This window comes from Chelonia mydas, chromosome 1 (genome assembly GCF_015237465.2).
Source record: "Chelonia mydas isolate rCheMyd1 chromosome 1, rCheMyd1.pri.v2, whole genome shotgun sequence".
Taxonomy (NCBI): domain Eukaryota; kingdom Metazoa; phylum Chordata; order Testudines; family Cheloniidae; genus Chelonia; species Chelonia mydas.
In genome coordinates this window covers 265203261-265230423 of record NC_057849.1, presented here as the reverse complement: position 1 = coordinate 265230423, position 27163 = coordinate 265203261, and the positions used below count along the sequence as shown (strand labels likewise).

The window sequence follows — 27163 nt, the reverse complement described above, 5'->3', positions numbered from 1 at the left end:
GGCTCTGCTCTGCTACGCTGTCTCACGAACGGCTCCGCTCCACCACGACCGGCTCCGCTCTGCACAGCTCGCCGTCTCACGAACAGCTCTGCTCAGCTCGCCGTCTCACGAACACACCGCTGTCTCACGGACGGCTCCGCTCCACCACGACCGGCTCCACTCCGCACAGCTTGCCGTCTCACGAACAGCTCTGCTCAGCTCGCCGTCTCACAAACACGCCGCTGTCTCACGAACGGCTCCACTCCACCACGACCGGCTCTGCTCTGCACAGCTCGCTGTCTCACGAACGGCTCCGCTCTGCATAGCTTGCCGTCTCACGAACAGCTCTGCTCAGCTCGCCGTCTCACGAACACACCGCTGTCTCACGGACGGCTCCGCTCCACCACGACCGGCTCTGCTCGGCACAGCTCGCTGTCTCACAAACAGCTCTGCTCAGCTCGCTGTCTCACGAACGGCTCTGCTCTGCACAGCTCATCGTCTCACGAACAGCACCACTGCACTCTAGATCTTCCGGCTCCCCACTACTTGACACAGTGCTCAGTGATTTCAGCTCTCAGTGATTTCAGCTCATAGTAGTGGGGGCCTTAGTGCTGGTGCACCATAAGGCCAAAGTGAATGCAGCACAGTACCTGTAGCAAGACTCTTAATAGACCCAAAATTAGCTCTGACATTCCACAGTGGAGAGAGACAGAGGTGCAATTGGTGCTTCAGGCCCTCACAAAGGGGCCCACACCACCAGGTACTAATACCTGTCTCAAGTCTCTCTCCATTCACACAGTTTTGGAACCCATGACCCTTGCCTAGCGAGTGCTACTTAGTTGATGGTGAGTCCCTCCATCATAGCAAAAGGCCAAGTACAGTTCCAAGCACAGTTCCCATAATCAGGGTAATAACAATTTATTCTTCCTGCCCCAATAACAGAGACACTGGGGATCCCACAGCAGCCGAAGTGACCATTTGGGCAGCTATGGCCTCAGTCTAGGCGGGGTGGGTGTGCCTATGCAAATGAGATCGGCCCCTGAAGTTTTTTTTCCACAACTTGCCACACCTCACCACCAGATGTCAGGGTGGAGCTCATCCTGACACTGCTTACATCCTCCCCCCAGCCGAGAATTTGTCGTCCCGACAAATCACACGCCCTTTATACCAACTCATTGGTTTCCTCCAAAGGGCCTCAGGAAGCCCACTTTAGCTTCCACAAGCCTGTGTGCTAAATGTATTGGCTCCTCACTAGTCACCCCAGGTGCATCATAAGTTAACCGTTTCACTGGTCTTATCACCCTGTCTCGTCTATTGAGACTCTCTGTTGCCGAGGTAGGGGGAACATCCTCTTGAGTGACGGATGGAGAGGCTTCCCTGGAGGGTCCCTCGGCTACTGGCATAGGCCCCTGCACTCCTAGTTCTAACGCTGGAGGGTCCAAGGTGCCCAGGGAATCCTCTACCTGTGTGTCTCCACTGTCCAATAACCTGTGTGTGTCATCACAAGGGGGTCTCATCAGCGGCACCGGGGTGTCAGAAAGGGGCCTAAATAATTCCGCCATGGGGTTTAGGGCGGAAGAGGGAAAACTCTCGTTTGGTTCAGCTGATCGAGACTGAAATCTTGTCTCCATCCCAGGATACACCAGGGTTGTGTCTTCCTCCTCAGACTCACTCTCAGATGTGCAGAATAGGGGTAAGTTAGCTGCAGGGGGCCCGCTGTCTGTGTTGGATGGCGGCTTGGGTCTAGCACCTCTGTTCTGCCCGGCTGCCCTGTCGTGGCCCGTCTCATAAGGGATGCTTACCAGTTCCCCCACAGGGAGCAAAAGGTTTCTATGCACCGTCTTTATTTGCCCTGGGCCGTCTTCAGGTTTGATCTTGTAGACCGGCAGATCTCCCAGCTTTTCCATCACCAGGTAAGGTATTGCCTTCCATCTGTCAGCTATCTTGTGTTTGCCAGCAATACCCAAATTTCGCAGCAGGACTCTGTCCCCCGGCTGGAGCTCCTGCGAACGCACTCTAGCATCATATCGATGTTTGTTGCGGTCTGCGTTCTTCCGAGCTGCAGCGGTAGCTAAGCGATAAGCATCCCGCAGCTTTTCCCTTAGTCGGGATACATATTGCTGGTGAGTTTCATAGCTATCTCCATCCTCTGATACACCAAAGCACAAGTCTATGGGTAATCTTGGTTCTCGCCCAAACATCAAGAGATATGGGGTGACTCCCGTAGCATCGTTCTTTGTGGCATTGTAGGCATGCACCAGAAATGCGACATGCTGGCTCCAGGTTGCCTTCTGCTCTGGTCGCAAAGTTCCCAACATATCTAATAGGGTTCGGTTGAACCTCTCTGGCTGAGGATCACCTTGGGGGTGATAAGGCGTTGTCCTAGACTTTTTAATTCCTGCTATCTTCAGCACCTCCTTCAGAAGGTGACTCTCAAAATCCCGCCCCTGATCAGAGTGTATCCGAGCCGGGAATCCATAGACTGAGAAATATTTGTCCCACAATACTCGAGCGACGGTCGTGGCCCTCTGATCACGTGTGGGATATGCCTGTGCATACCGTGTAAAATGGTCAGTCACTACTAGAATGTTCCCAACATTCCTCTTGTCTACCTCTACAGACAAGAAATCAATGCATACCAATTCCAAAGCTGGGAGATCTGCCGGTCTACAAGATCAAACCTGAAGACGGCCCAGGGCAAATAAAGACGGTGCATAGAAACCTTTTGCTCCCTGTGGGGGAACTGGTAAGCATCCCTTATGAGACGGGCCACGACAGGGCAGCCGGGCAGAACAGAGGTGCTAGACCCAAGCCGCCATCCAACACAGACAGCAGGCCCCCTGCAGCTAACTTACCCCTATTCTGCACATCTGAGAGTGAGTCTGAGGAGGAAGACACAACCCTGGTGTATCCTGGGATGGAGACAAGATTTCAGTCTCGATCAGCTGAACCAAACGAGAGTTTTCCCTCTTCCGCCCTAAACCCCATGGCGGAATTATTTAGGCCCCTTTCTGACACCCCGGTGCCGCTGATGAGACCCCCCTGTGATGACACACACAGGTTATTGGACAGTGGAGACACACAGGTAGAGGATGCCCTGGGCACCTTGGACCCTCCAGCGTTAGAACTAGGAGTGCAGGGGCCTATGCCAGTAGCCGAGGGACCCTCCAGGGAAGCCTCTCCATCCGTCACTCAAGAGGATGTTCCCCCTACCTCGGCAACAGAGAGTCTCAATAGACGAGACAGGGTGATAAGACCAGTGAAACGGTTAACTTATGATGCACCTGGGGTGACTAGTGAGGAGCCAATACATTTAGCACACAGGCTTGTGGAAGCTAAAGTGGGCTTCCTGAGGCCCTTTGGAGGAAACCAATGAGTTGGTATAAAGGGCGTGTGATTTGTCGGGACGACAAATTCTCGGCTGGGGGGAGGATGTAAGCAGTGTCAGGATGAGCTCCACCCTGACACTGCTTACATAATTAAATTAAAATCTACTAAAAATCCCATTCTGGGATCCCATTGCCAGTTCTCTGGACCAGATCCCTGTCTTGAGCATGGTTTTGGCCAGCATTAGCTCCTTTCAGCTGGCTGAAACGAGGTTAGGGTAGGGGCTGAACTTTGGCATTTCTCCTCCCAGGACTCTGCTCCTTCTTATGGGAAGAACATCTTTCTGTAGCTCCCTCAGCAGCAGCAGGTTTGTGGCTCACTACACATCCAAGGCATATACCAATACCCTATTAATGGATGCTGTGTGGTGGCTTGTTGATAAAATGCCCTTCTAGTTGTGTTGATTGGCGTTTGGCTGCCTCTTTGCACTATAGGTGTCCTTTCCTACACAGAATATACATCCTGGAGTGTTTTATTGCTTGTCTAGCTTTTTGTGCATGCAGAACTTTGTTACACATGTTACACTTCCACAGTGGGATTTTCAAAAGTACCTTAGTGATTGAAGATCACAAGTCCCATGAATTTTCTCATGAAAATTCTACCCCCAATAGTCACATCCCTTGATTTGACCTGTGATATTAAATATTTCTAGTGGACATTTAAGACTTCAGTAATATTTTAATTTTTATGAGGCTGTTTTTCTACTTATTTTACAGTGGACATGAATATTACACAATAATTTGAATGGCTTCAACTTCTCTAATTTAAAAATAATTATGTTAAAAGTTTTTATTTTTAAAACTATATTTTCAGTTGTTTTTCATCTTGAAATAAGAAACTTATTAACAATCCAAATACTAACAACAAAATTTCAGTTAACTAGCATAATAGAGTTGAAGTAGAAATGTTGGACTCATATCCATTTTTGTATAGATTTTAATTTATTTTTATTCTTCTAGGTACAATTTATATATACACCATATGCAGACATTTGATGAGCAAAGGTCAGTCTGCTAAGGTATGGCAAAATAAACTGGAAGGTTTTTTATATTTAGTATTTCTAGTATATTGTACAGCTATTAAGAATACTTTTAGTTTTACAGCAAACAGAATTTTACTGAAAAGAAGGAAATGCTTTTTTATTTTGTCCACATTGGGTAAATCTTATCCGACCGACTCCACTCTTCCTGGCACTAGTAACGCTGACCATCCTGGACAGTGGGGTGAAAGAGTTTGGTATCCAGAGATTCTCATGTAGAAGGGCAGGAGAACATGAATCCCACAAGCCTTCATGGACCTCTGTGGCATTCAACTGTGAGCATATATCCCCACCATACCAGGCTGCTGGTCTGTGGGATTAGTCAAGCCCCTGTGGAGTGTTGGAGTAAGAGTCATCCAAGCCCCTTGAAGTTGTATTTAGTTCATTTTTAATTTAATAAACTATTTATTTCAAAAGTGAAGCAGACTTTAACTGCACAACATTTTAATGATTTATCACCCCAATCTTTGGCTCCTAATATTTCGACACAAGGTAGTGATTCCAAAGTAGTCAATTATCAAAAAAGGGTGGTACAAGATTCTTAAACTGGCTTTCTGAGGAAGGCAGAGGGTTGAGCTTAGGGTTCTCAAGTCCTTAATTAGATATCCCTGATGGAGCCTCATTCCCACTGGATGTTTTGGGCCAGATCTTCAACTGGTATAGATCATTGTTGCTCCATTGAAATCAGTTACATTGATTTACACCAGCTGAGAATGTGGCCTTTTGACTTAATTTTGACAAAAAATCTTTTTAAAATATCCATCATATAATACTGTTTACTTGTAAATTTGAATAAAACAGAATGCTTTAGACAGATGTTTGTATCCATATGTGACAGATACTACACTGTAACTCTGTCATCACTATAAATGCTTAACTAAAGCAAATAGTACCAATGTCTCTTAATGGCAAGCTGTTGTTAACTAAGGTTAGGATAATTTATTATACGTAGTTATAGTTCCACTATTTAAAATAGGATATAAATCAGCAAGCTGAGCCATATTGGGCTGTTTGTTTACATGAATGGAATTATCCTTTTGCTGTTTTTTGTTAGAGCTGTAGTGACACCCTGTGGCTGGGGTTTTTTTTAACCATGAACGTTTCTTTCATATGACAGGTTTCAGAGTGGTAGCTGTGTTAGTCTGTATCAGCAAAAACAACACGAAGTCCTTGTGGCACCTTAGAGACTAACACATTTATTTGGGCATAAGCTTTCGTGGGCTAAAAGCTACTTCATCAGATGCATGGAATGGAACATACAGTAGGGAGGTATAAATACACAGCATATGAAAAGATAGGAGTTGCCTTACCAAGTGGGGGGTGGGGGTCAGTGCTAACGAGCCAATTCAATTAAGGTGGAATGGGCTATTCTCAACAGTTGACAAGAAGGGGTGGAAATCACTTTTGTAGTGCTAATGAGGCCAGTGTAAACAAGGTGGCCCATTTCAAACAATTGACAAGAAGGTATTAGTATCAGCAGGGGAAAATTAGTTTTTGTAGTGACCCATCCACTCCCAGTCTGTTTTCAGGCCCAATTTGATGGTGTCCAGTTTGCAAATTAATTCCAGTTCTGCAGTTTCTCATTGGAGTCTGTTTTTGAAGTTTTTTTTGTGGAAGAATTGCCACTGTTAAGTCTGTTATTGAGTGTCCTGGGAGATTGAAGTATTCTCCTACTGGTTTTTGAATGTAATAATTCCTGATGTCAGATTTGTATCCATTTATTCTTTTGCGTAGAGACTGTCCGGTTTGGCCAGTGTACATGGCAGAGGGGCATTGCTGGCACAAGTGATATATTTGTTAGTCTCTAAGGTGCCACAAGGATGCCTCGTTGTTCTTTCATATGAGTATCTCAGTTGGTATGTCCTGGACTTTATTTTTTTACTTATCTAGATTTGAATTGGATTTCAATTTTCCCCCCACCTGGAGTAAACAGACACTGGACAATCCTGGATCCAATATTTTTTGTTGTTGACATATGGTTATTTCAGTCTTTCATAAAGAGCAAGTGTATCCCTCTCAGTGACTGGAGAGTTTCAAAGGAAATCTTCCATTTGAACATCTTAGCATTGAAACTGGAAGTGACTTTGTATCTTTATTCTATATGCCAGTGTAGCTCATATTATACGTGTAATGTGCTTCATGATTTCTGGAGGAAATACTCTCAGCTACATTCAGGACATGTATTTTCTGTTCAGTAATTTACAGAAGGCCTGAGTTTGTAAATTGACTGCATTTGGAAACGAGGGTGCTCATCATCTCATAGAGCATCAGGCCCAAAGATAGTAAGAGAGAAAAATGCTGTTCAGTAGGGTGAAGTGTTGCGATTCTGTAGAAATCAAGCTAGACCTGGCTTTTAGTAGGGCTAATTATATCAAAAGGTCTTTGCTGTGAAGAGTAGGTTTAGAGAAGAGGATGAATTTCCCCAAACTGAAGGTCTGAACCTCCTGCACCCACTGAAGACAGTGAGAATAGAGTGTGCTCAGCACCTCATAAAAAGTGCTCAGTGCTTTGCGGTCATAAGAAGTGCTCAATGCTTTATGGAATAAACGCCTAAAGAGCTTGATCTTGCATTTTTCAAGTGAGTAGGAGTTTTGCAATTGACTTGAATGAGAGCAGGATCAAGCCCTAAATGAGGAAACAGTTCTGTAGTGAACTGGGATTGTTTTGATATCTCAGACCATAAAATGTCAGGTGAAGATGAAGAGAGACAAGGTGGGTGATGTAATGTCTTTTATTGGATTAACTTCTGTTGATGAAAGAGACTATATAGAGTTCTTCAGGTCTAGAGATGAAAATGAACACAGTTCTAGGAGGAAAAATTCATAAATGACTGAAAGTAAAATGAATGAAATATTAACTCTCTTTCTGTGATTTCGTGTTCTAATTTGCTCCGTTATTTAAGACCATGTTTTTATGTGCATCTTTGAGCAATAGAAAATGCATGTCAATGCTTAATACTTTTCTCAGCCCTTCTATAAAACACAACTGTTTCAAGTTTATACTGTTAATACATTTTGAGCAGTTCTTTATAGTGTTTTGTTTATAATTGTTTTTTCCCATCACAGGTGCTGGAATACCTATTGTGGGCCAGCATATGTATGGAATCATCAGTCCCACTTTTAGCTGTACACTATTTGACATGGAGAACTACCCTTTACACTGCAGTTTGTTATTGTTATTATGACTGCCAAGCCAGCATCCATGGAGAGGTATTTGTAACAATAAATGGCAAACTGCATATTTATTTAAATATTAAATTTTATTATGATATTTGCTTTTTATCTGCATTCAGAAATGTAGTTAGGCTACTACAGTATGTTTCGCTGTATAAATTGAACTAATCAATTCAAATTAAAGCACAGTAGTACATTTTAATATGTACATAAACATTCTAAGTGTTCAGGGTTTGACTGTGGCCAGCCCCTCAGCAGTTGCACTAAAGGAGAGAGAGTAAGGAGTTTCTCTCTCCTTGCATCTGTTGTACAGGAGGTGGCTATTATTTCAGTCTTTATTGTTCTCTGAACACAAGGATGAGGAGGTGGTGTGGCTATTATACTCTCCCTCTCATAGCAAGCAGAGCACAGAACTATAATATCAAGATAGGTAAAACAACTCTTTATCCAATTTTTGTGCTATATAGGTATTCGCTCGTCGTGGTCTGAGTAAAATTGATGAACTAAAGCAGTTGGAAAGCATGAGTTCTTCACCACAAAATTCAGAAACAAAAAAAGTTTTTAGAGAGGCCACTATAAAGGTATAAAAATGTCACAATTTATAAAAATTATAGTACATACAGCTGAACAAGCGGAATACATAATACAGTTTTTACTCACATGCTTCTCTTTGAGTCAGATGGCAGTAATGGTTTTCAAGAGAGCAGTATATGAATCGAGAAGAAAGCCCAAAGGATTTTTTCGACCAAAATTAAGGGTTAATCTAAAGGAAGCACAAAATGTAAGTTTAGAATTTTGTGTAAATCTTTTTTTCTTTTTGATCTATTTATTACTTATTTTTAGTAATGATATGACATAGCTTTGCCTAACACACATCGTTTGTGGGCATACAGCATTATCTGCAAACAGAATGATTTGTTTTCCCTTTCCAGCCTTATAAATAACATATTAACTTTACCACTAAGACTCAGAACCAACTTAAGGGAGTAATTATTATAATAGGCAATATGGTTATATTGGATCATTCAGGGTTTGTTTTCTTTAGTGGCTGTGTGAGTTATTTGTGCAGGATAAATATTCTTGGCTGTACACTACAAAATAGCCACAACTCTACGGTATTTAAAGATAATATCATTTTTAAAAATATTGTTCAAATTCATCCATGGTGTATGGCCCCTTGAATTTTCCCTACTGTGTTTAACTACATTAAAGATTCCGGGCCAGCTTCAACAAATCTTCAGTGGATTTTTGTGTCGCAGTACTCCTCTCAAACCTTGAAAGATATATTTTTCAGAGATTCATCACTCCCCCTTAGGATTCTGTGACCTTTATAAATGAGTACAAAGTACGAAATAGCCTTTGATGAAAATCATTATTTTCCCCAACTCACATTCTATTGCCAACAATCTTAGCTGCCACAGCCAAGTGTTCCATTGGGAGAGGCCTTGTAAATTAGTATAGAGAAACACGTTCTTTCATAATATTAAATATTTTTGCATACTTGCTTTCTTTGGACAACTTCCAGACCTACTTTATTAGCTTTAATAGCCGCATTTATTCTTATACTATTATGTGTATTCATAATGGTTCCCCCCATATACCTCAGAGAGTATCACTCTTCCTTCTGAGTCAGGTTTAAAGTCATTGGGTTCAAGACCTTTCCTAGAGACAAGATTCATACATTCATAGATTCTGAGGCCAGAAGGGATCCTGTGATCATCAAGTCTGACCCCCTCCATAACACAGGTTATAGAACTTCTACTAACGCTGGTGCAGGGAGGTGTGATTTACAGTTCCCAGAGCCAGAGAAGCCCTTTACGCTCCAGGGGTGATTCACCCCAAGAAAGGCAGATGGTAATTCTGCTTTTTCCCTTGTGGTTTCATCTGGAGTTGGGGCAACTTTAATTTTTGCTAGGGCTACATATCCGCTCTGCCAAATGGGAAGTACTCAAGGAGGCTCGAACCAGCACACTCTCCAGCTACTCTCTCTTGCTGGTCAGTGCTTTCCACTTATTGGGCTGCATTGGCACTACACAGCCCTCATCCAGGTAGGAAGAAGGTTGCAGTCACTTTGCATCATTGCAGCCTCCACTCCTGGAAGGCTTTATGCTGTGGACCCGCATCAGAGTTTTTGGTGGTGTAAACCTGTGGTTAATCTGGTCCTATGGTTTCCATTCTTACTCATTGCAAATATAGCAGTACCAAGAGGCATAGGTAAGTGCTACACTACCATCCTCTGGGTGAGATGCGAGACAAGAGGTCTTTTCTGTCTCGGTTGAGAGGCCATCAAGGCAGAAGTTAGACGTCTCCTTGCATAACTCCCATTTCTGTCTCATCATTTATTCTGTCAATATCAAATATACAGAGCTGTGTGAATTGTTGGTGAGCTTTATTTATATGCACAATCATTGTCTAACTTATTTATTCATAAAGTGCTTTTGTGATAGCCTGAGAATGAAAGCACTATATTTGATAAACCCCAGTCATATTCAAAATCAGAAGAGTATAATTTTTGCTGGAAAATAATATGCTATTAAATATTAGTATCATTTGTACATACTATGTTATTGTTTCTTTACTAATAGAAAAAAGTCTGAGTATTGGGAAAAACAGGTATATAAATAAGTTCCATCAGAGATAACATTATGAATTCATGGGATTTCTCAACTGATATTGTTTATAGTTAAGGCAACGATTATGTCACGGAGGTCAAAGGAAGTCACGGATTCCGTGACTTCCTTTGACCTCTGTGACATTTTCTGCCTGGGGCTGGAGCTCCCAGCCCCCAGTCTGGTGAGGGGAGCCTGCAGCTGCCCAGCCCAGTGGAGTGGCAGGGGAACCCCCACAGCTTCCCAGCTGTGGCAGGCAGCGGGGAACCCCAGAAACTGCCCAGCTGTGGCAGGTGGGGGGACCTCCCCACAGCTGCCCAGCTGCAGTGGGTGGCAGGGGACATCCTCCCCCCCGCAGCTGTCCAGACACGGTGGGAGGCAGGGGTCTTCCCGAAGCTGCCCAGCCGCGGCAGGCGGCGGGAGGACCCTGCAGCTATCCAGCCGCAGTGATGGCCCCCCATAGCTCCCAGCCATCTTGTGGGGAAGGAGACCCCGCAGCAGTCATCCCCTGTGGGTAGGGGGACCCCAGAGCTCCCACTCCCCACAGCAGTGGGCGACCCGGGAGCCCCAGCAAGAGTGGGTGCTGAACCCACCTCCCCATTTTGTCAGGGATATTTTTAGTGAAAGTCAGAGACAGGTCACGGGCTTCCGTGAATTTTATTGCCAGTGACCTTTTCATGACTTTTTTTCTAAAAGTATCTGTGACAAAAACTTAGCCTTACTGTAGTTAATAGCAAAGCTATAACATCATCATCCTGACACATTTCAGATGTGACCTGATTGCTCTGATCAAACTTTAAGTGATCTGTACGATACATTGGTATAAAAGAGTACCAAGGGCTTCAATATCAGGTCATATGTGATTTCAGTCATGTATACTTTCATATTAAATTGCTGAGTATATAGCACATTCCAGTTGATCCAAACCTCACTTATCTGAAACCTCAGGAGGGTGTGGTTTGCATATGTAAAGACTACCAGATTTCTCAAGGATTTGGCTCAGTAAAACTTAACTGTTTTTAGGTGATGTCCTTCAGCAGGACTTGGGGAAGCAGGTGTACGATTCTAGTGGGGGTGTTGCTTCTGCAGGCTTTGAAGTCTGTGGTCAGGGTCAGGAGATAATTCAGTTTACAATGTAATTCTTAAAGATTTCACATAACTCTGTATCAGTTTTGGACTTTACTTAATGTTTGGTTTTAAAACTGACTGATTGTTAGGAATCAATTTCTTAATAATTCTTTTAAAATGTGACGTTTTTGTCCACTACTTGCCATGCCTGTTTTCTTGGCCTTAGCAAACAGAAGTATTGAATTTTCATGTTGTTTGTTTTTACATGCTTTTATAGTTTCATTATTTGTTCAGTGTTGTGAACCTTAAATGTGATACCATTTTCAGAAATATTTCTGCACATTTTGTAGATTTACTAATGTTCAAATAAATGGAGAAAAATCTATAGGACTATATTTGCCTGCATTGGTTCACTTTTAAAGCAATTTTTTTGACATTTTAATATTATAAAACATGTGCAGTCCAGTACTCATAGTATGATAAGAAGACAGAGAGCTTGTCTGTATGAACACTTCACTCATGGCAAACTGGGGCGTAAATCTACCCTGCATTAGTGTGCCGTGCACTCAGTGTCAGTATGGACCCTGCTGCCATGAACTAAAAGTTTTCTAGTGCCCTTTGATTTATCCAGCTTTGAAACAGCCATAGATCAAAAAGCACTAGGGAACTTTTAGTGCGCAGCAGCAGCGTCCACCTGGACACTTAAGTGCACGGCAGGCTTGTGCGAGTAGTTTTATACCTCAGCTTGCAGCAAATGAAACATTTGTGTAGAAAAGCCACAATGTAGGGATATTTAGACTGGAATGCCTGATAAGAGTTTGATCCTGCAAGGTGCTGAGTGGTCTGGTCCTGATCCAGCAAAATATATAAGCGCACGCTTAACTTTTAGTATGTGTGTAGTTCCATGTACTTTTAGCTCTTAATTTAACTTGGAAAATGAAAATAGACTGGCTCATTTTACAATAGTTTTTAATAATTTTCATTTTTTCCTTCACCCCTACAATGCTGTAATATTTGGGTTGCAAACACCACAGGGAACTGTTTACAGCTAAAACAGTATTGCTATCGTTGCTGTGTATAGCTACCCTCCCAACCTCAAGCATTTATTTAAATAAAATCTGTGTTTTGTGCATAAACTGTCAACGACTATACGTGGGGGCAGGGTTCTGTTGCATATAGTCAGTTGCAGGTTTGGGACTGTAATTATTTCCTCAATGCTGTGGAAAGAACCATTGGGGATATAATAATTTAGCAACAAATGTTAGGTTTTTAAATCCAATGTAGTGTACTTGGGAAATTTTAAACCTGCATGTATAATTATAAGGAATTGTTTAAAAATATTTCTTGTCTTTGGTTTGGAATGAGGTTGCCAGTAAAATGTGGATTTACCCTCCTCCCTGTAGAAATGGTTGCTCTTTCTTTTGAAAAGATAAGTATCTACCTCTAAAGAGGTAGCCTGTTTGAAAAGATGGGTGTATAATTTATGTTACAATAAAAATACAATCCATCAGCATATAAATTGCTGAAATGCTGCCAGATACGGCACAAATTATTCCCTTTTTATTGGGTATACATCTTAGCTTTGTTTGCATTAAAGTGCCTAATTTGAAAATTAAAATAAAGGATGTGGCTCCACAAATGCAGGAAGGAAATTCCCTAATATTATAATGTTTAGATGGTCCTGGAAACCTTACTGAAGGCTTTTTATTTGATAAAATGTCAAATAAATTGTTATAACTGGAGTGATGATGAGATGGAGCAGGTGACCATTAAATACTGGGTCTCCACTTCATTGCTCCATACCTGGTAATGATTTTGACAAGGCAAAAACAGTCATGTAAACAAAGCATCATGAAATCAGGTTTTTTTATTTATTTTATTTTATAGATTTCTCATTACTTAGCAGCCAAACATAGTGCATATGGTTTTGTGTGTATTGTCTTATGTTTTACATTATGTTGATTGGAAAATGTACAGACCAAAGAAGCAACCTAATGGACTGTAGCTTTAGTCCTGTGGGGTGCTGATCACTGTCAATATTCACTGACTTCCTGTGAAGCGCTGAGAGTCCTCAGCTCCCAGTGATCAAGCCCATGTGATTACAGGACACAATCTGGATAGCTTTGAATTACATAGGCTTAATACGTTTTTTCCTTTCATAATTTTCATTGTTTTGTTTTGTAACTAGAATAGTGTGCAGCAGTGTATGTAGTTATTGTGAAATTCATGCCTTCCTAAGGTACCTTACAAACTTGGCCCGATACTTTGCTATACCTCTGGATCATAGAATTCACAACCACGATGTATACTGCAGTTATTTCTTGTACTTGAACTCACTTTTTCACAGAGAGCTATTTTGAAAAAACAGCTTTATTGTAATGCATTTGAAATATGACAAAACCTTACAAAGATTTATCTCTTGTTTAGTTGCCATGGCCTCGTACTGTTACAGAACGGCTGCTGACAGAGATGTTTGATGGCACTGCAGCCCATTTCCTTGCCATCCTAGAAGCTCTCTCTGACAGTAATCGACAAGTGTTGCGCCCTGCCCCACCTGTTCCTGAGGAAACTGAGATTCGTGATGTGGTTTCAGAGCTCTTTTTTGCAGGCATGGATATCCTGGCAGGTAATGGCATAAAAATGAAAATACACTGGTAAAGAACCTCAGTGCTTCTTACTCCCATAAAATAAAAATCTCACCTGCAGAAGTATGTGTTTCAGTTATAATCATAGCACTGATCAAATCAAACTTACTTTTTTTTTAAATTATGCCTTCCCAAAATTTGATATAATTAAGTTAAAACCTTTGGCCAGATTCAGCTCTCAGCTTTACCAGTGTATATCTGGAGTAACTCCTTGTGCTTCACAGAAAGTCTGCACCTTTTCTGAATAGCTCAGCTTGGAAGGGGTCTTTGTGATGACCCAAGGTAGGACCCACTTGATATATGCTTATCTGTATCCAGTCGTTCCAGCATAGAGGATGTGGAGAGCGACTGTGGTTGCTATTTTAGCCCGTGGGCTGGAATGCTAGTTTCCAATGGGCTACGATGCAGTCCTATAGCCAGCCTGTAGGTTGTGATGGTGCATTCCATCGCTCAACATCCACTTCATTCCCTGAACAAAGTACATTTAGTCAAGCTTTGTGTGGGGAGGAGTGAATTTCATACTGAAAGAATGTTTTATTGCTGGTAAAACCATGTAAATAGCGGCTGTTTTAAAAAAAACATGCACAAATCAACTAATTATGTAATTAAAACAGTGGCGGGCAAACTTTTTGGCCTGAAGGCCACATCAGGTTTCTGAAATTGTATGGAGGGATGCTTAGGGGAGACTGTGCCTCCCCAAACAGCCAGGCATGGCCCGGCCCCCACCCCCATCCAACCCCTCCTGCTTCTCGCCCCCTGACAGCACCCCCGGGACTCCTGCCCCATCCAACCCCCCTGTTCCCTGCTGGACCCCCGGGGACCTCTGCCCCATCCACCCCCTGCTCTCTATCCCCTGACCTCCCCCCTTCCTGACTGCCCCCTGAGGACTCCTGCCCCCATTCAACCACCCTGTTCCTGCCCTCTGGATGCCCTGACCCCTATCCAACCCCCCGCTCCCTGCCTCCTTACCGCGCTGCCTGGATCACTGGTGGCTGGTGGCGCGGCTGCACCAGGACAGGCAGCCACGCTGCGCAGCACAGAGCACCAGGTCAGGCTGGGCTCTGTAGCTGTGCTGCCCCAGGAGCTCACTGCTCCGCCGCCCAGAGCATTGCACCGGCGGAACAGTGAGCTGAGGCTGTGGTGGAGAGGGAACAGTGGGGAAGGGGTCAAGGTCTAGCCACCCAGGCCAGAAGCTCAGGGGCTGGGGGGCTGGGCAGGACGGTCCTACGGGCCGTAGTTTGCCCGCCTCTGAATTAAAATCCCAGCTGATGGCTGCACATTTCTCTTGGGATGTGCTGACAAGTCTCTTTTGTGCAAACTTCACGTGGCAGTAGGTCTTTGCAGCCAAATGCTTAGTTGCTCATTATTATGTGAATGCCTAGAATGTTTCAAATTATAAACCAAAGATCTCTATTTCTTTGATTTGCCCTGGCACTGCTTAAAGCATTTTTAATCTCATGTGTTTGGGTATGTAGGGCAGGTCATTTTCTGTCCTAAGTCAAACCCACACATCCCCACTACCTTTAACTTCAGTTGCATGAGTGTAATTTCAGAGAGAATCTATCTAATCCAGTTTATTTACCACATAAAATAGTTGTTCAAAAGGACACTTGAGGGGTCAAAGTTTGCACTGATTTTCACCCCATGCCTCTACATTTAAGTCAGTAGCGTTCTATGGAGGTGTAAATAAGGACAGAATTAGAACCATGGAGTGGAAGATGTTTTGGTAATAAAATAACATGTATAAAGTAAATACACTTAATAATTGTATTTTACTTCCAAGATCATTATGACTAGAGCTGGTCAGAAGTTTTCTAACAAAGAATTTTTCTGTCAGAAAATGCTGATAATCAAAATAAAAATATTTTGTGGGAATGTGTTGGCTTTATTGAATCTTCCAACAGAAACCAGGCAGGCTTCCTGACAGCTTGTCTGCTGGTATTGTGGGCTGCCACACAGCTGGGATCCCGGTAGCTCTGGAAGCCCCAGTTTGAGCCAGGCTTGTCTGGGCTTCCTACCTTCTGGGTAGTTAAATCCTAGTGAGGAAAATAAAAAGGAGCATAAACTCTGCCAATTGAAGTGTAAAAATATAGTTAGGAAGGCCAAAAAAGAATGTGAAGAACAGCTAGCCAAAGACTCAAAAAGTAATAGCAAATTTTTTTTTAAGTGCATCAGAAGCTAAACAACAGTGAGGCCACTGGACAATCAAGATACTAACGGAGCACTCAAGAACGATAAAGACATTGCAGAGAAACTAAATGAATTCTTTGCAACAGTCTTCATGGCTGAGGATGTGAGGGAGATTCCCCAGCCTGAGCCATTCTTTCTAGGTGACAAATCTGAGGAACTGTCCCAGATTGAGGTGTCCTTAGAGCAGGTTTTGGAACAAACTGATAAACTAAACAGTAATAAGTCACCAGGACCAGATGGTATTCACCCAAGAGTTCTGAAGGAACTCAAATGTGAAATTGCAGAACAACTAACTGTGGTTTGTAACCTATCATTTAAATCAGCTTCTGTACCAAATGACTGGAGGATAGCTAATGTGATGCCAATTTTTAAAAAGGGCTCCAGAGATGATCCAGGCAATTACAGACCAGTGAGCCTGACTTCAGTACCAGGCAAACTGGTTGAAACTATAGTAAAGAACAGAATTGTCAGACACATAGATGAACACAATTTGTTGGGGAAGAGTCAACATGGTTTTTGTAAAGGGAAATCATGCCTCACCAATCTACTAGAATTCTTTGAGGGGGTTAACAAGCATGTGGAGAAGGGGGATCCAATGGATATAGTGTATTTAGATTTTCAGAAAGCCTTTGACAAGATCACTCACCAAAGACTCTTAAGCAAAGTAAGCTGTCACGGGATAAGAGGGAGGGTCCTCTCATGGGTTGGTAACTGGTTTAAAGATAGGAAACAAGGATAGGAATAAATGGTCAGTTTTCAGAATGGAGAGAGGTAAATAGTGGTGCCCCACAAGGGTTTGTACTGGGACCGGTACTATTCAACATATTCATAAATGATCTGGAAAAAGGGGTAAACAGTGAGGTGGCAATATTTGCAGATGATATAAAACTACTCAAGATAGTTAAGTCCCAAGCAGACTGCAAAGAGCTACAAAAGGATCTCTCAAAACTGGGTGATTAGGCAACAAAATGGCAGATGAAATTCAATGTTGATTAAATGCAAAGTAATGCACATTGGAAAACATAATCCTAACTATACATATGAAATGATGGGGTCTAAATTAGCTGTTACCACTCGAGAGAGATCTTGGAGTCGAGGATAGTTCTCTGAAAACATCCACTCAATGTGCAGAATGTTGGGAATCGTTAGGAAAGGGATAGATAATAAGACAGAAAATATCATATTGCCTCAATATAAATCCATGGTATGCCCACATCTTGAATACTGCTTTCAGATGTGGTTGCCCCATCTTAAAAAAGATATATTGGAAAAGGTTCTGAAAAGGACAACAAAAACGATTAGGGGTATGGAATGGCTTCCGTATGAGGAGAGATTAATAAGAGTGGGACTTTTCAGCTTGGAAAAGAGACGACTAAGGGGGGATATGATAGAGGTCTATAAAATCATGACTGGTGTGAAGAAAGTAAATAAGGAAGCATTATTTAATGCATCTCATAACACAAGAACTAGGGGTCACCAAATGAAATTAATAGACAGCAAGTTTAAAACAAAGAAAAGGAAGTATTTCTTCACACAACTCAGTCAAGCTGTGGAACTCTTTGCCAGAGGATGTTGTGAAGGCCAAGACTGTAACAGGGTTCAAAATAGAACTATATAAATTCATGGAGGATAGGTTCATCAATGGCTATTAGCCAGGATGGGCAGGGATGGTGTCCCTAGCCTCTGTTTGACAGAAGCTGGGGATGGGCGACGGGATGGATCACTTGATGATTGCCTGTTCTGTTCATTCTCTCTGGGGCACCTGGCATTGGCCACTGTCGGAAGACAGGATACTGGGCTAGATGGAACTTTGGGCTGACCCAGTATGGCTGTTCTTAAATTCTTATGTTCTTATATAGTCCAGAATATGGGCTGCCTGAGCTCTGGGCAGCTTGTGGAGACTCATTAATTTTGTTGAGGAAAAAGTCAAAACAGAATGTCTTTTTTGATTTTTTCAAAACAAAAATTTTGGACTCCCTTTGTTCCATGTGAATTTTGAAATTGCGAGTTTTCATTATGATGATATTTTTTTAATTTCAAAATTTCCTGCACAACAGGAATTCTGGTTTCTGAGCCGTTCTGATTATGACTAAATAAAATATAACATCAAATAAATTCTATTATTATCTGATGAGTTACTTTTATTTTAGGTGGTGGCAGCTTTGCTAGTACACAAGAAAGTTATTGTACTGAGTCTTCTGGTGTAATAAATGCGTCATCGACACTTCTGCAGCTGATATTAACAGGTATATTAGTTGGGTTTTCAAAGCATTTTGAACCCAGTCATGCAAACTCTCAGCACGCCGAACTCCAATGGTAGTTCTATGCCTACAAAGTTTACAAGATCCTACCTTCTATTAGTATTCAGACAATCAGAACTAATCATTAAATATTGTTTCAATTTTAATTACAAAGCTATTACAAGCTTTACTGAAATAGCAAGTTGTAAACATACAGGCATTATAATAAAATGCTACTACTTTGAACATACATAGCACAGTTGATCCAGAGATCCTCAAGTGCTTTACAAATATCAAAGGCCAGTTTCTGATGTTATAGTTGTGAGATGTGCTTAGGGAGGAGAGAGGGGTGGACGTGGCTGAGCAGAGGGTCCTTAAGTCATCATATCTGTGTAGAACAGAATGATGTGGCCTTGGAGCAGTCCTTAGTGCTCCTTCAAAAAGATACCTGCTGCCAAACATTAATCTAACCCTCTTCCCAGCACCTTCAACCAAAGGAATACCCTTTGGAGCTCACTCACTAGAACGCTGTCTTGGGACTGTGGAACACTGCTGAATGTACTACCTGGGGCCCTTGCCTATGGCAGAAAGGAGCTTGAGACTCCCTATTCTGCCCTGCTCTTATATGGATTCACTTGAGAGGGTAGGGAGAAGAGGCTCCCCAGTATGTATATTTGCAGATATAGCAATGAGAACTATTCAGCCATCTTTGCACAAGTTTTTCACATTCTTAAAAGTAATAATTGGAAGGAGGGGCATATGTGGGGACTATGGTTGCAACCATTTTGAGGTTATTTCTGGAGGCAGGTAGAATTAGGTCCATGACTTCATCAAAAAGACTCATTAATTTCAACAGCAACGTGAACTTTTGGAATGTAACATGACAATGCAGGTATGGCAGTCCAGTCTTATAAACACTGAAAAATATCCAACAATATAATACAAAAAGTCTATTTTGTGGAGTTTTTGAGAAATCCCTCAAGGTTGTTCAATGTCTGCAGAATTCTTGTGTGGAATCTTAGTTTTGTATTATGCAGATGCTAAAAATAGCTTTAATTTTACTGAATGTTATATTTTTAAAAAGAATTATATTTTTATTTGCCATTGTTGTAGGGAAAAATGGTGTTTCTGGAGAAGCTGCTATGAAGTTTATAAAGTTAGCTTTCAGCTATGAAGAGTGGGATGTATTCGATTCTACTGTTGGACTGATTGCTAATTTTCTTCAGGTAATCCAAATTTACTATATGGTATATATGAGGGTATTAAAATGTACTTAGGTTCATAAATTATTAAGGCAAATTTCCATTACCTATTTCTGTTTAAACTGTTAGAATCAAGATGATCCAGTATGGAAGAAAGCAGAAATGGAACTCAGGCTTATTATTGCGATGCAGCCTCTTGTGTCTACAAGAAGATCTAAACATGGCCTCTCTCTCCAGGAACATAGTTTCAAGGAAGCCACAGTATCTCGCAGTTCTGGAAGAAGAACAATTGCACTTCAAGGTGTGTTGTAGATCATTACAGCTATGGAGTTGAAATAATCACATTTCAGATATAATTTTTTGTAGCAAGAAGTTTTGTTATTTGTTATGGAGAAGTTCTTTAAAATACAGTATACAATTTTCTGCCACTGTAACTAACAGTTAAGAAATTATGACCTACTGAACTGTGCCTTATTTACTTTCACTTGTCAAAACATGACTTAATGACATTTCCAATAAACGGGGGAGACGCTAACTGATATTTTCAGACAGGGGGTTCCCAGGGAAAAAATGAGCCTGGGATGGAAGAGGCTTGTCTGACTTTATTTTGCACTTTCTTACTGTTCATACATCTGAGATTTCTTTTAATTTAAACAAGAAGAACTTGTTAAAGTGTGCTGCCAGTTAAACCTGTATTCTGGCATCCACAAAATTACACGCATCTTGAAAACGTTTCCTTGTACCAGAAAAGAAATATGCCTTCTTCACAGAAGTGGGGAATGTGTAAGATGGGGAACGTGCTTCTCCTTCATATTGACTGTTTCCTGAACCATATTGCAGCTGGTGCAGGTTGGAGCAGCTGCACTGAAAACATCATGTTTTTATTAAATTTGTATGAGGAAATAATATCTTGATTTTACTTTTTCCTCCTTTATCAATTGTGACTGTAGAAGGATCCCTAAAGCCTGGAGACCCTTCTGATGATCTTGTCACTTTGGCAACCACACTGTTTTCCTGCGTATGTACATCTAAGCAGGTATAAAAGAATTAAGCACATTTCTGCTGTATGCAGTACTTGCTATTGTATCTGTCAAATGACTAGGACTTGGGCAGTCATGCCTAGTGATTGGAGCAGGAGTCAGGCCCAATGATCATGCCTAGCAGTTAGAACAGGAGTTGGGGTAGCCAGGAATCAGAACCCAGGGTCAGAGCTGGAGTCAAAGGCCAGGTGCCAGAGCCAAGGGTCAGAGCCAAAGTCAGAGGTCAGGAATCAGAGTCAAGGATCAGAATTGGGTTACCTGGAGAGAACAAAGGCAGGAGCAGAAGCTAATAGAGGTGTTAGGAAGTGCTTTGAGCAGCCTCTGAACTGCTGCAGGGCCTCAGAGACTCCTCCAACCAATCAGTTGGCGCAGCCAATCAGGCAGCCTACTGCAGCTCAGCTGCACTCATTAGGTTGCCTGGAGACTGGCTCTGCAGCAGGCTCTAATTCCTGACAGTACCATTATATGTAATTCAAGGTCAGAGGAAGTTATGCATGGTTGACAAGCTTTACAAATTACAACAAAAATGAAATTAATTAATGCATAAGAAATGTGATTGATTGTGATTTACTTTGTTTTAATTTACTTTTTATTATGATTGGTCCTATGTAATTAAACTAGTTTTATAAAATTATTAAAGCCATTTTCAAAAATTACCAGGCACACTGCAGCTTTCTAATAATCAAGGAAGGAGACCAAATTCCTTTTTGCTGTGTTGCACTCAGGGAAGCAAGTGTGTCAAATATGGTGGAATGTATCTAGAGAATTAGGGGGTATAGGCTAAAGCTCCAGTTAGCACAACTTGTCAGCTGCTTACATGACCACTCTGTAGTGTGGATGCAGGTTAAAACCACTTGAGTACTGCTAGTTCTTCACTACCTTCCCACAATTCCTCCTATGTGCCCAGAAAGGACAGACAAGTTCTCCTACAATTCACTGGGAAAGAAATCTTAGACTGGTTGAGCTTATTGCAGTGCAAAGACTCCCGGAGTACAACCCCAGAAGTGTTAGTATCGCACACAAGTGAGTGCAACACCACCATTGCAGTTCAAGTGTTATTTCTCAGTATGGCTGCTCTCATTCAACATAAGCTAACTCAAGAGAAGTAACTCCAGTGAAGATAACTTTAGTTAACACTGCAGTGAAGACATACCCATGTTTTATTTATATGCTAACATGTTTTTAACACCTTTGCAAATATGGGTATAACCAGATAAAATGTATTTCAAGGTGTTAAAATGCATCTTTACTAGGAAATAATATGCTTTTAAACAACTCTTAATTAAGATGTTTGCTGGCATATTTTCCTAGTCTTCATAAGGCCATAATGATAGCTCATAATGTTTGTGGCAAACTGAGAGCTTATACTGCAGAAATTCTAAGCAGAAAGAAGAAAAGATACTTTCAACTTAAAAATCACACTTACATTTTTTCACTTACTATCGCTCAAGAAACTCCTAAGGTTAATATAACTAGTAACCCATATTATTTTTCATATTTTTCCAGTTTGTTTACTTGTTGCAGCACTTTGCATATGCATATGCAATTTTGCTGTTTCCCTGTGTAGTTAGTTAATCTACCCTTTTCTTTGTGTGAATCTTTCACATAGCAACAAGAGAAAATAAATTATTAAAAAATGATTATACCGCCCTCCCAAATTGGCAGGTCGGGGCAGAGGACAGATATTATAACTGAAACTACTTTTAACTCTTCTTTAAAAAAATATCGGCTAGATTTCATGTTGATGGCATCCCATATAAGAACACTACATGTGGCAAAGTATAAATTGGCTTATTTTCTGTACGAAAAACTAATTTGTCTGCACCCATTTATGCAGCTATTGTAACATCTTTTTTTTTCCAGACTCTCCAACCAGATAAAGAAATACTTGTTGATATAGTAATGTTTCTGTGGCAGAAGTGCAAAGTAGGAGTTCAGCGGATCCAAATGAGTGGAAGTGCCTACTTAAAATATATCTACAAATTCAAAGCTTATAAAGTACTCCTTTTTTCTTATTCTATTTCCATTCACATGAATGCATTTTATGATGGCTAACCCAAGTTAAAATTTAGGTCTCAAATCGCAGAAGTATATTTTCCTTTTGATAAAGACCTAACTCCCATTAGTTACAAATGAGAGTTGTGTTCTTTCTGTGAGGGATATAATTCCAAACTGGTACATATGCATTGTAAAGTATTAAAAAAATGCATTAATTTTAATGACAGTATTTCTCATTTCTACACTATTTTCTTCACATGTATACACATATTCTTAGTAATGTCGTTATTGATATGAGAACAACCCTCCTTCACTCCCACCTCAAAGCGCCTTAAAAAAAAAAAAAGTGAGAGAGACAAGGCAGACAACAGATCTCTGTTCCATTTCTCTGTGAAGTCCAGTCTGTTAGAGGGGGATAATCAGACCAAACGAAAATAACAGATTGTTCAAGGTGGTTATGTACACAGTGTTAGGGGAATCACTTCCCACACAAAAGTTCTTGTTCTTATTGAAAGGAAAAGTCATATGGTTCAAGGAAATCTCCCAAATACTGTGGGGTGAGGTTTTGTGATGTGCCTCTGCACAAAAAAACCCATGTCTACACTTCCAAAAAAAACCCAAAACCCCAGCCTCGCAGGAATGAGTCTCTGAGCCTGGGTCAGCTGACTCGGGCTTGCACTATGGGGCTGAAAATAGTATGTAGATGTTTCTGCTTGGGCTGGAGCCTGCATTCTAAGACAAACCCATCTTGCTGAGTTCCCGAACCCTGGCTCCAGCCTGAGCAGGAATGTCTACACTGCTATTTTTAGCCCCATAGCACAAGCCCGAGTCAGTTGACCCAGACTGTGAAACTTGCAGCTGTGGGTTTATTGGTTTTTTGCAGAGTAGATGTACCCTCTGGGTGCAGCAGAAAACTTGTAGTTCAGGGGAAGGAGTTCTTGGAAAGGTGGGAGGGCAGAGATGGCTTTGAGCCAGCTTGATCTTGGGCTGCTCCCAAGTCTGAAGAGGGCCCTGCTGTAATTAAATACAGACTCCTGGAGGCCTGTAGGTGTTATGACAGCCTCCCGGGGCTGACCTGTGGACAGCAACACTGCCAAGAATATCTCTAGCCCTGTGACCCTGCCCCAGGCACCCTTCCCTACCCAAGTACATGAGGGCTTCAGAGGGGTTCTTTGGACGGCAGCTTTATGTCTGTCGTTTTCTGTGCTCAGGCCAGGAGTATTGGGGTTTTTAGAATCCCTTTATGCTGCTCCATCCCTTTTACCTAGCATAAAGGAACTGGAGTGGGGTTAAGGATCTCATCCTATCTAAGGATCACTGTAGGTCACAAACGACATTGGATCACATCCCCCCTGGCTTCCATGCCTAAAAGGTGAAAACCAGTGTTTTCCTTACAATGACTGCTTCCAAATTCTATGCACCTGATGAAATCTGCTATGGGATTTGGCATCCCATCATACCAGCATATAGTACAATAGGTATCCCATGCAGAACATGCACAAAACCTCTGCAAAGTAAAAAAAAAAAAAAAAGGAAAGGAAAGAAAGAAAGAAAAAAAAACAACTAAAGAACTTGTGATCTGAAGGAATGTCGGAGGAATCATGGAAAAGTGAAAGTACTAAGTGTCGTAACTTGGAAAAATAAAGCAAGTTACTGCACATAACTGATAAATTAAAGTTCCTATGAGGACTATTACGGCCTATATTTTGCCTAACTCTTTTGCAGGTACATGGGGAATTTCCTCCCCCTTTTGTGCCCTGTTTTCACAAGGGCCAAGTACTATCATATTCCATGTGTTATGATCAATCTACAAGTGTCTCTAAACAATTTGGAGTGCAAAAAATCATCAGTGTTTGGAATACATAAATATGAATATTTTTAATTCAGTTTTATGAACTGCTTTAAGATTCTTGCTTTATATATTTTTCTTCTAGTGGGTTCACATACTTTGGATAATAAATGAAGTAATTCACAGCAGTAACATAGGAGATGCTAATGTTGTAGTACTTGCAGAGGTCACGTTACGTCTGACTGCGATATTGGAGAACATAGCTGACTGTGCAAATAAATCTGCAAAAACAGGTAAAATGTTCAACAAGGTAATGGGAGTGTTATTGGAAATAGGTATGGAAGGAATATCTAAATATAATGTGTAATTAGCTAATCAATTTTCTTTTTTGTTGGCCATTTTCTGAATTGAAGTCTGAGGTTTTCGAATATATTTATTTGTTTTGGTTGGTTGTTGATAGCAGCATGCTTGATTTTATTTTAAATAAATGCTATAAAATATAAATTGTTTAGACCTAAGTTGGTGAGTGTGACAGATGCCCTTCATTCAGGATCAATGGAAGAAGCAGTTAAGCTCCTTTATGAAGTAAGATAGCTGGAGACAATATGAACCACCACCCAAAACATAGGCCATATGCAAGGCCAGTCAGAAACTGAGCTATGTGGGCAGAGGAGTTTCTCTGGGTTTTGCTGGATGGAAGTATGTCTGTTTGTGAGACGAAGCTCTGAGAAGTAGCCAGAGAATAGCCAGTGAGAAGGAGACAGAAAGCCAAACAGATAGCTGTTTCCCCCAGCTCCCATTGGCCAGGAATGGTGAATCACGACCACTGGGAGCTGTGGGACGCCATGCCTGCGGACAGTCAACATAAACAAAATGTCTCGTGGCCTGTCAGCAGATTACCCTGATGGGCTGTGTGCCGAAGGTTGCCAGCCCCTGTTTTAGAGCATTAAAAATGTGCAGTAATCAAAACAATACGATTAATGTCACAGTCAAGTGCTAGAAAACTCCCACTTCCAAGGTCTTCAGTTATTAATAGAACTAGTCAATTATTACTAGTCTTATAAATTCAGTGCAGTTGATTTTCATTTTACTTTTACTTTTTTTTCTTACCCAGCAGGAGAAAGAAATAAATCGGTATTACCTTCACAAACTCATATCTGTGACATTCCTGAAATACTGAAGGTAATATATAATTCTTTGCCACTTGCATAACATTTTCAGAAACCATAGCGCATGTCCCTTTCTAAACATTTTAAAGTTAGAAACATTCCTATAAAATGTAGTACTTAATTTTATAAAGTCGAACAGTTTGCACCGATATGCTAGAGCAGAGAAAAATTGTAGATACTTCAAATCTTCACCATGTAAACCCAGAGAAGTTATTTTTTTCTGACCTTGTACAGTCCTTTGTGATCTGAAAGATATTTTGTGCTAAAGCTCATTCTTCCTTTACACCGTGTCCATACTTCTTTCCATTGTACTCTCTGTTGTGCTGCAGTCAGAGCAGCCTTATCCTGTAGGAAGGACTTGTGAAACAGAACAGACCCAGGCCAGGATCTTTAACAGGGGCTGCACAGACTTCCTTGGTACAGCATACAGGAAAATGGTCCCCACCCACACATAGACTCTGCCCCATGGCAACTACAAACTAGCCCCCATCAATATAACCTGTGTTGACACCTGTGTTCTGAGCGCAAACTGATTGGTCTTTTGGTGTGGTCTCAGCTATCCTGTCAGCTCCAGGCTGCATGTTTATAAGAGTCCCCTTTTGCAAACAGCTGGTTCCTCTCCTAGAAGCTCCTAGTTGTGACTCTGCACCCCAGCACTCTGGGGTTTCTCAATCTCTGCCCCAGCTCAGTGCTGCTGCTTCTCCTCTGCGTGCTGTTGGCAACTTTCTAATTGCTGAAAACTGGACATCCCTGACCTTCCCCTGCCCTGCCTCTTCCCATAAGCACAAGGATTGCTGTAGCTCACGAAAGCTTATGCTCAAATAAATTGGTTAGTCTCTAAGGTGCCACAAGTACTCATTTTCTTTTTGCGAATACAGACTAACACGGCTGTCACTCTGAAACCTGTGTACAATAGAAATCTCTCAGAGATGGCACTACACAATGGGAACTGCTTGACCCAAGTCACAGCAAAAGAGCTTTCCAGCAAGTGGGAAGAAAATATAAAAAGGGGAAAATGACATCGGGGGTGGTGGTAGTCCTCACTCTCCCTACAACAACACACCTGGAAACACCTGAGGAACAAAGACTGAACTGTGGGAAGTGATGGTCCCAGGTTAGAAGGATTTTTAGCCTGTGTATGAAAACCTGAGAAAGCCAAGGCAACTTGTGCCTTAAGATCTGCCAGCCTGTTTATCACTCAGGGTGAGAATTTGCTAATTTATATCCTACCTATCTAGTGTGTTAAGATCAGTTTGTGGTTTTGTTTCTTTACTAAGGTAATCTCCTTTTGATCTGTTTGCTATCACTTATAACCCCTTAAAATCTACCTTTTGTAGTTAATATACTTGTTTTGTTTTGTCTCTAAAACCAGTGTGGAGCTTATACTTGGGGCAGAGAGCTGTTGCATATCTCTCTCCACATTGAGGAAGAGGGCAGATTTTATGATCTTACGCTGTATGGTTCTCTGTGTAGTGCAAGATGATACAATTCTGGGTTTACACTCCATAGGGGGTGTGCACTTGCATGCTGGGCAATTCCTTAGCTGTGCTCTCCCATGCAGAGCAGCTCTCAGCATCTGTGTGAATATAGCTGCAGCTTGGTGTGTCTTCACCTGTATGTGTGCCGGAAGGAGGC

General features: G+C 41.7%; 1 protein-coding gene across 4 annotated transcripts in view; it reads left to right on the top strand.

The window, feature by feature from the left end:
- The window catches only part of CFAP54 (cilia and flagella associated protein 54), a 211857-nt gene that overhangs the window by 15896 nt on the left and 168798 nt on the right, over nt 1–27163 (top strand). For 3 of the 4 annotated variants that reach the window (XM_043545720.1, XM_037884774.2, XM_043545718.1), the window contains exons 5-16: nt 4326–4384; nt 7471–7614; nt 8046–8159; nt 8258–8359; nt 13683–13881; nt 18241–18336; nt 19444–19556; nt 19662–19833; nt 20483–20568; nt 22436–22570; nt 24505–24652; nt 25474–25541. In XM_043545720.1, coding sequence (XP_043401655.1) covers nt 4326–4384; nt 7471–7614; nt 8046–8159; nt 8258–8359; nt 13683–13881; nt 18241–18336; nt 19444–19556; nt 19662–19833; nt 20483–20568; nt 22436–22570; nt 24505–24652; nt 25474–25541 — 1436 coding nt within the window. The remainder of the gene's footprint in view (nt 1–4325; nt 4385–7470; nt 7615–8045; nt 8160–8257; nt 8360–13682; nt 13882–18240; nt 18337–19443; nt 19557–19661; nt 19834–20482; nt 20569–22435; nt 22571–24504; nt 24653–25473; nt 25542–27163) is intronic. The other variant, XM_043545723.1, reaches the window with a different exon arrangement.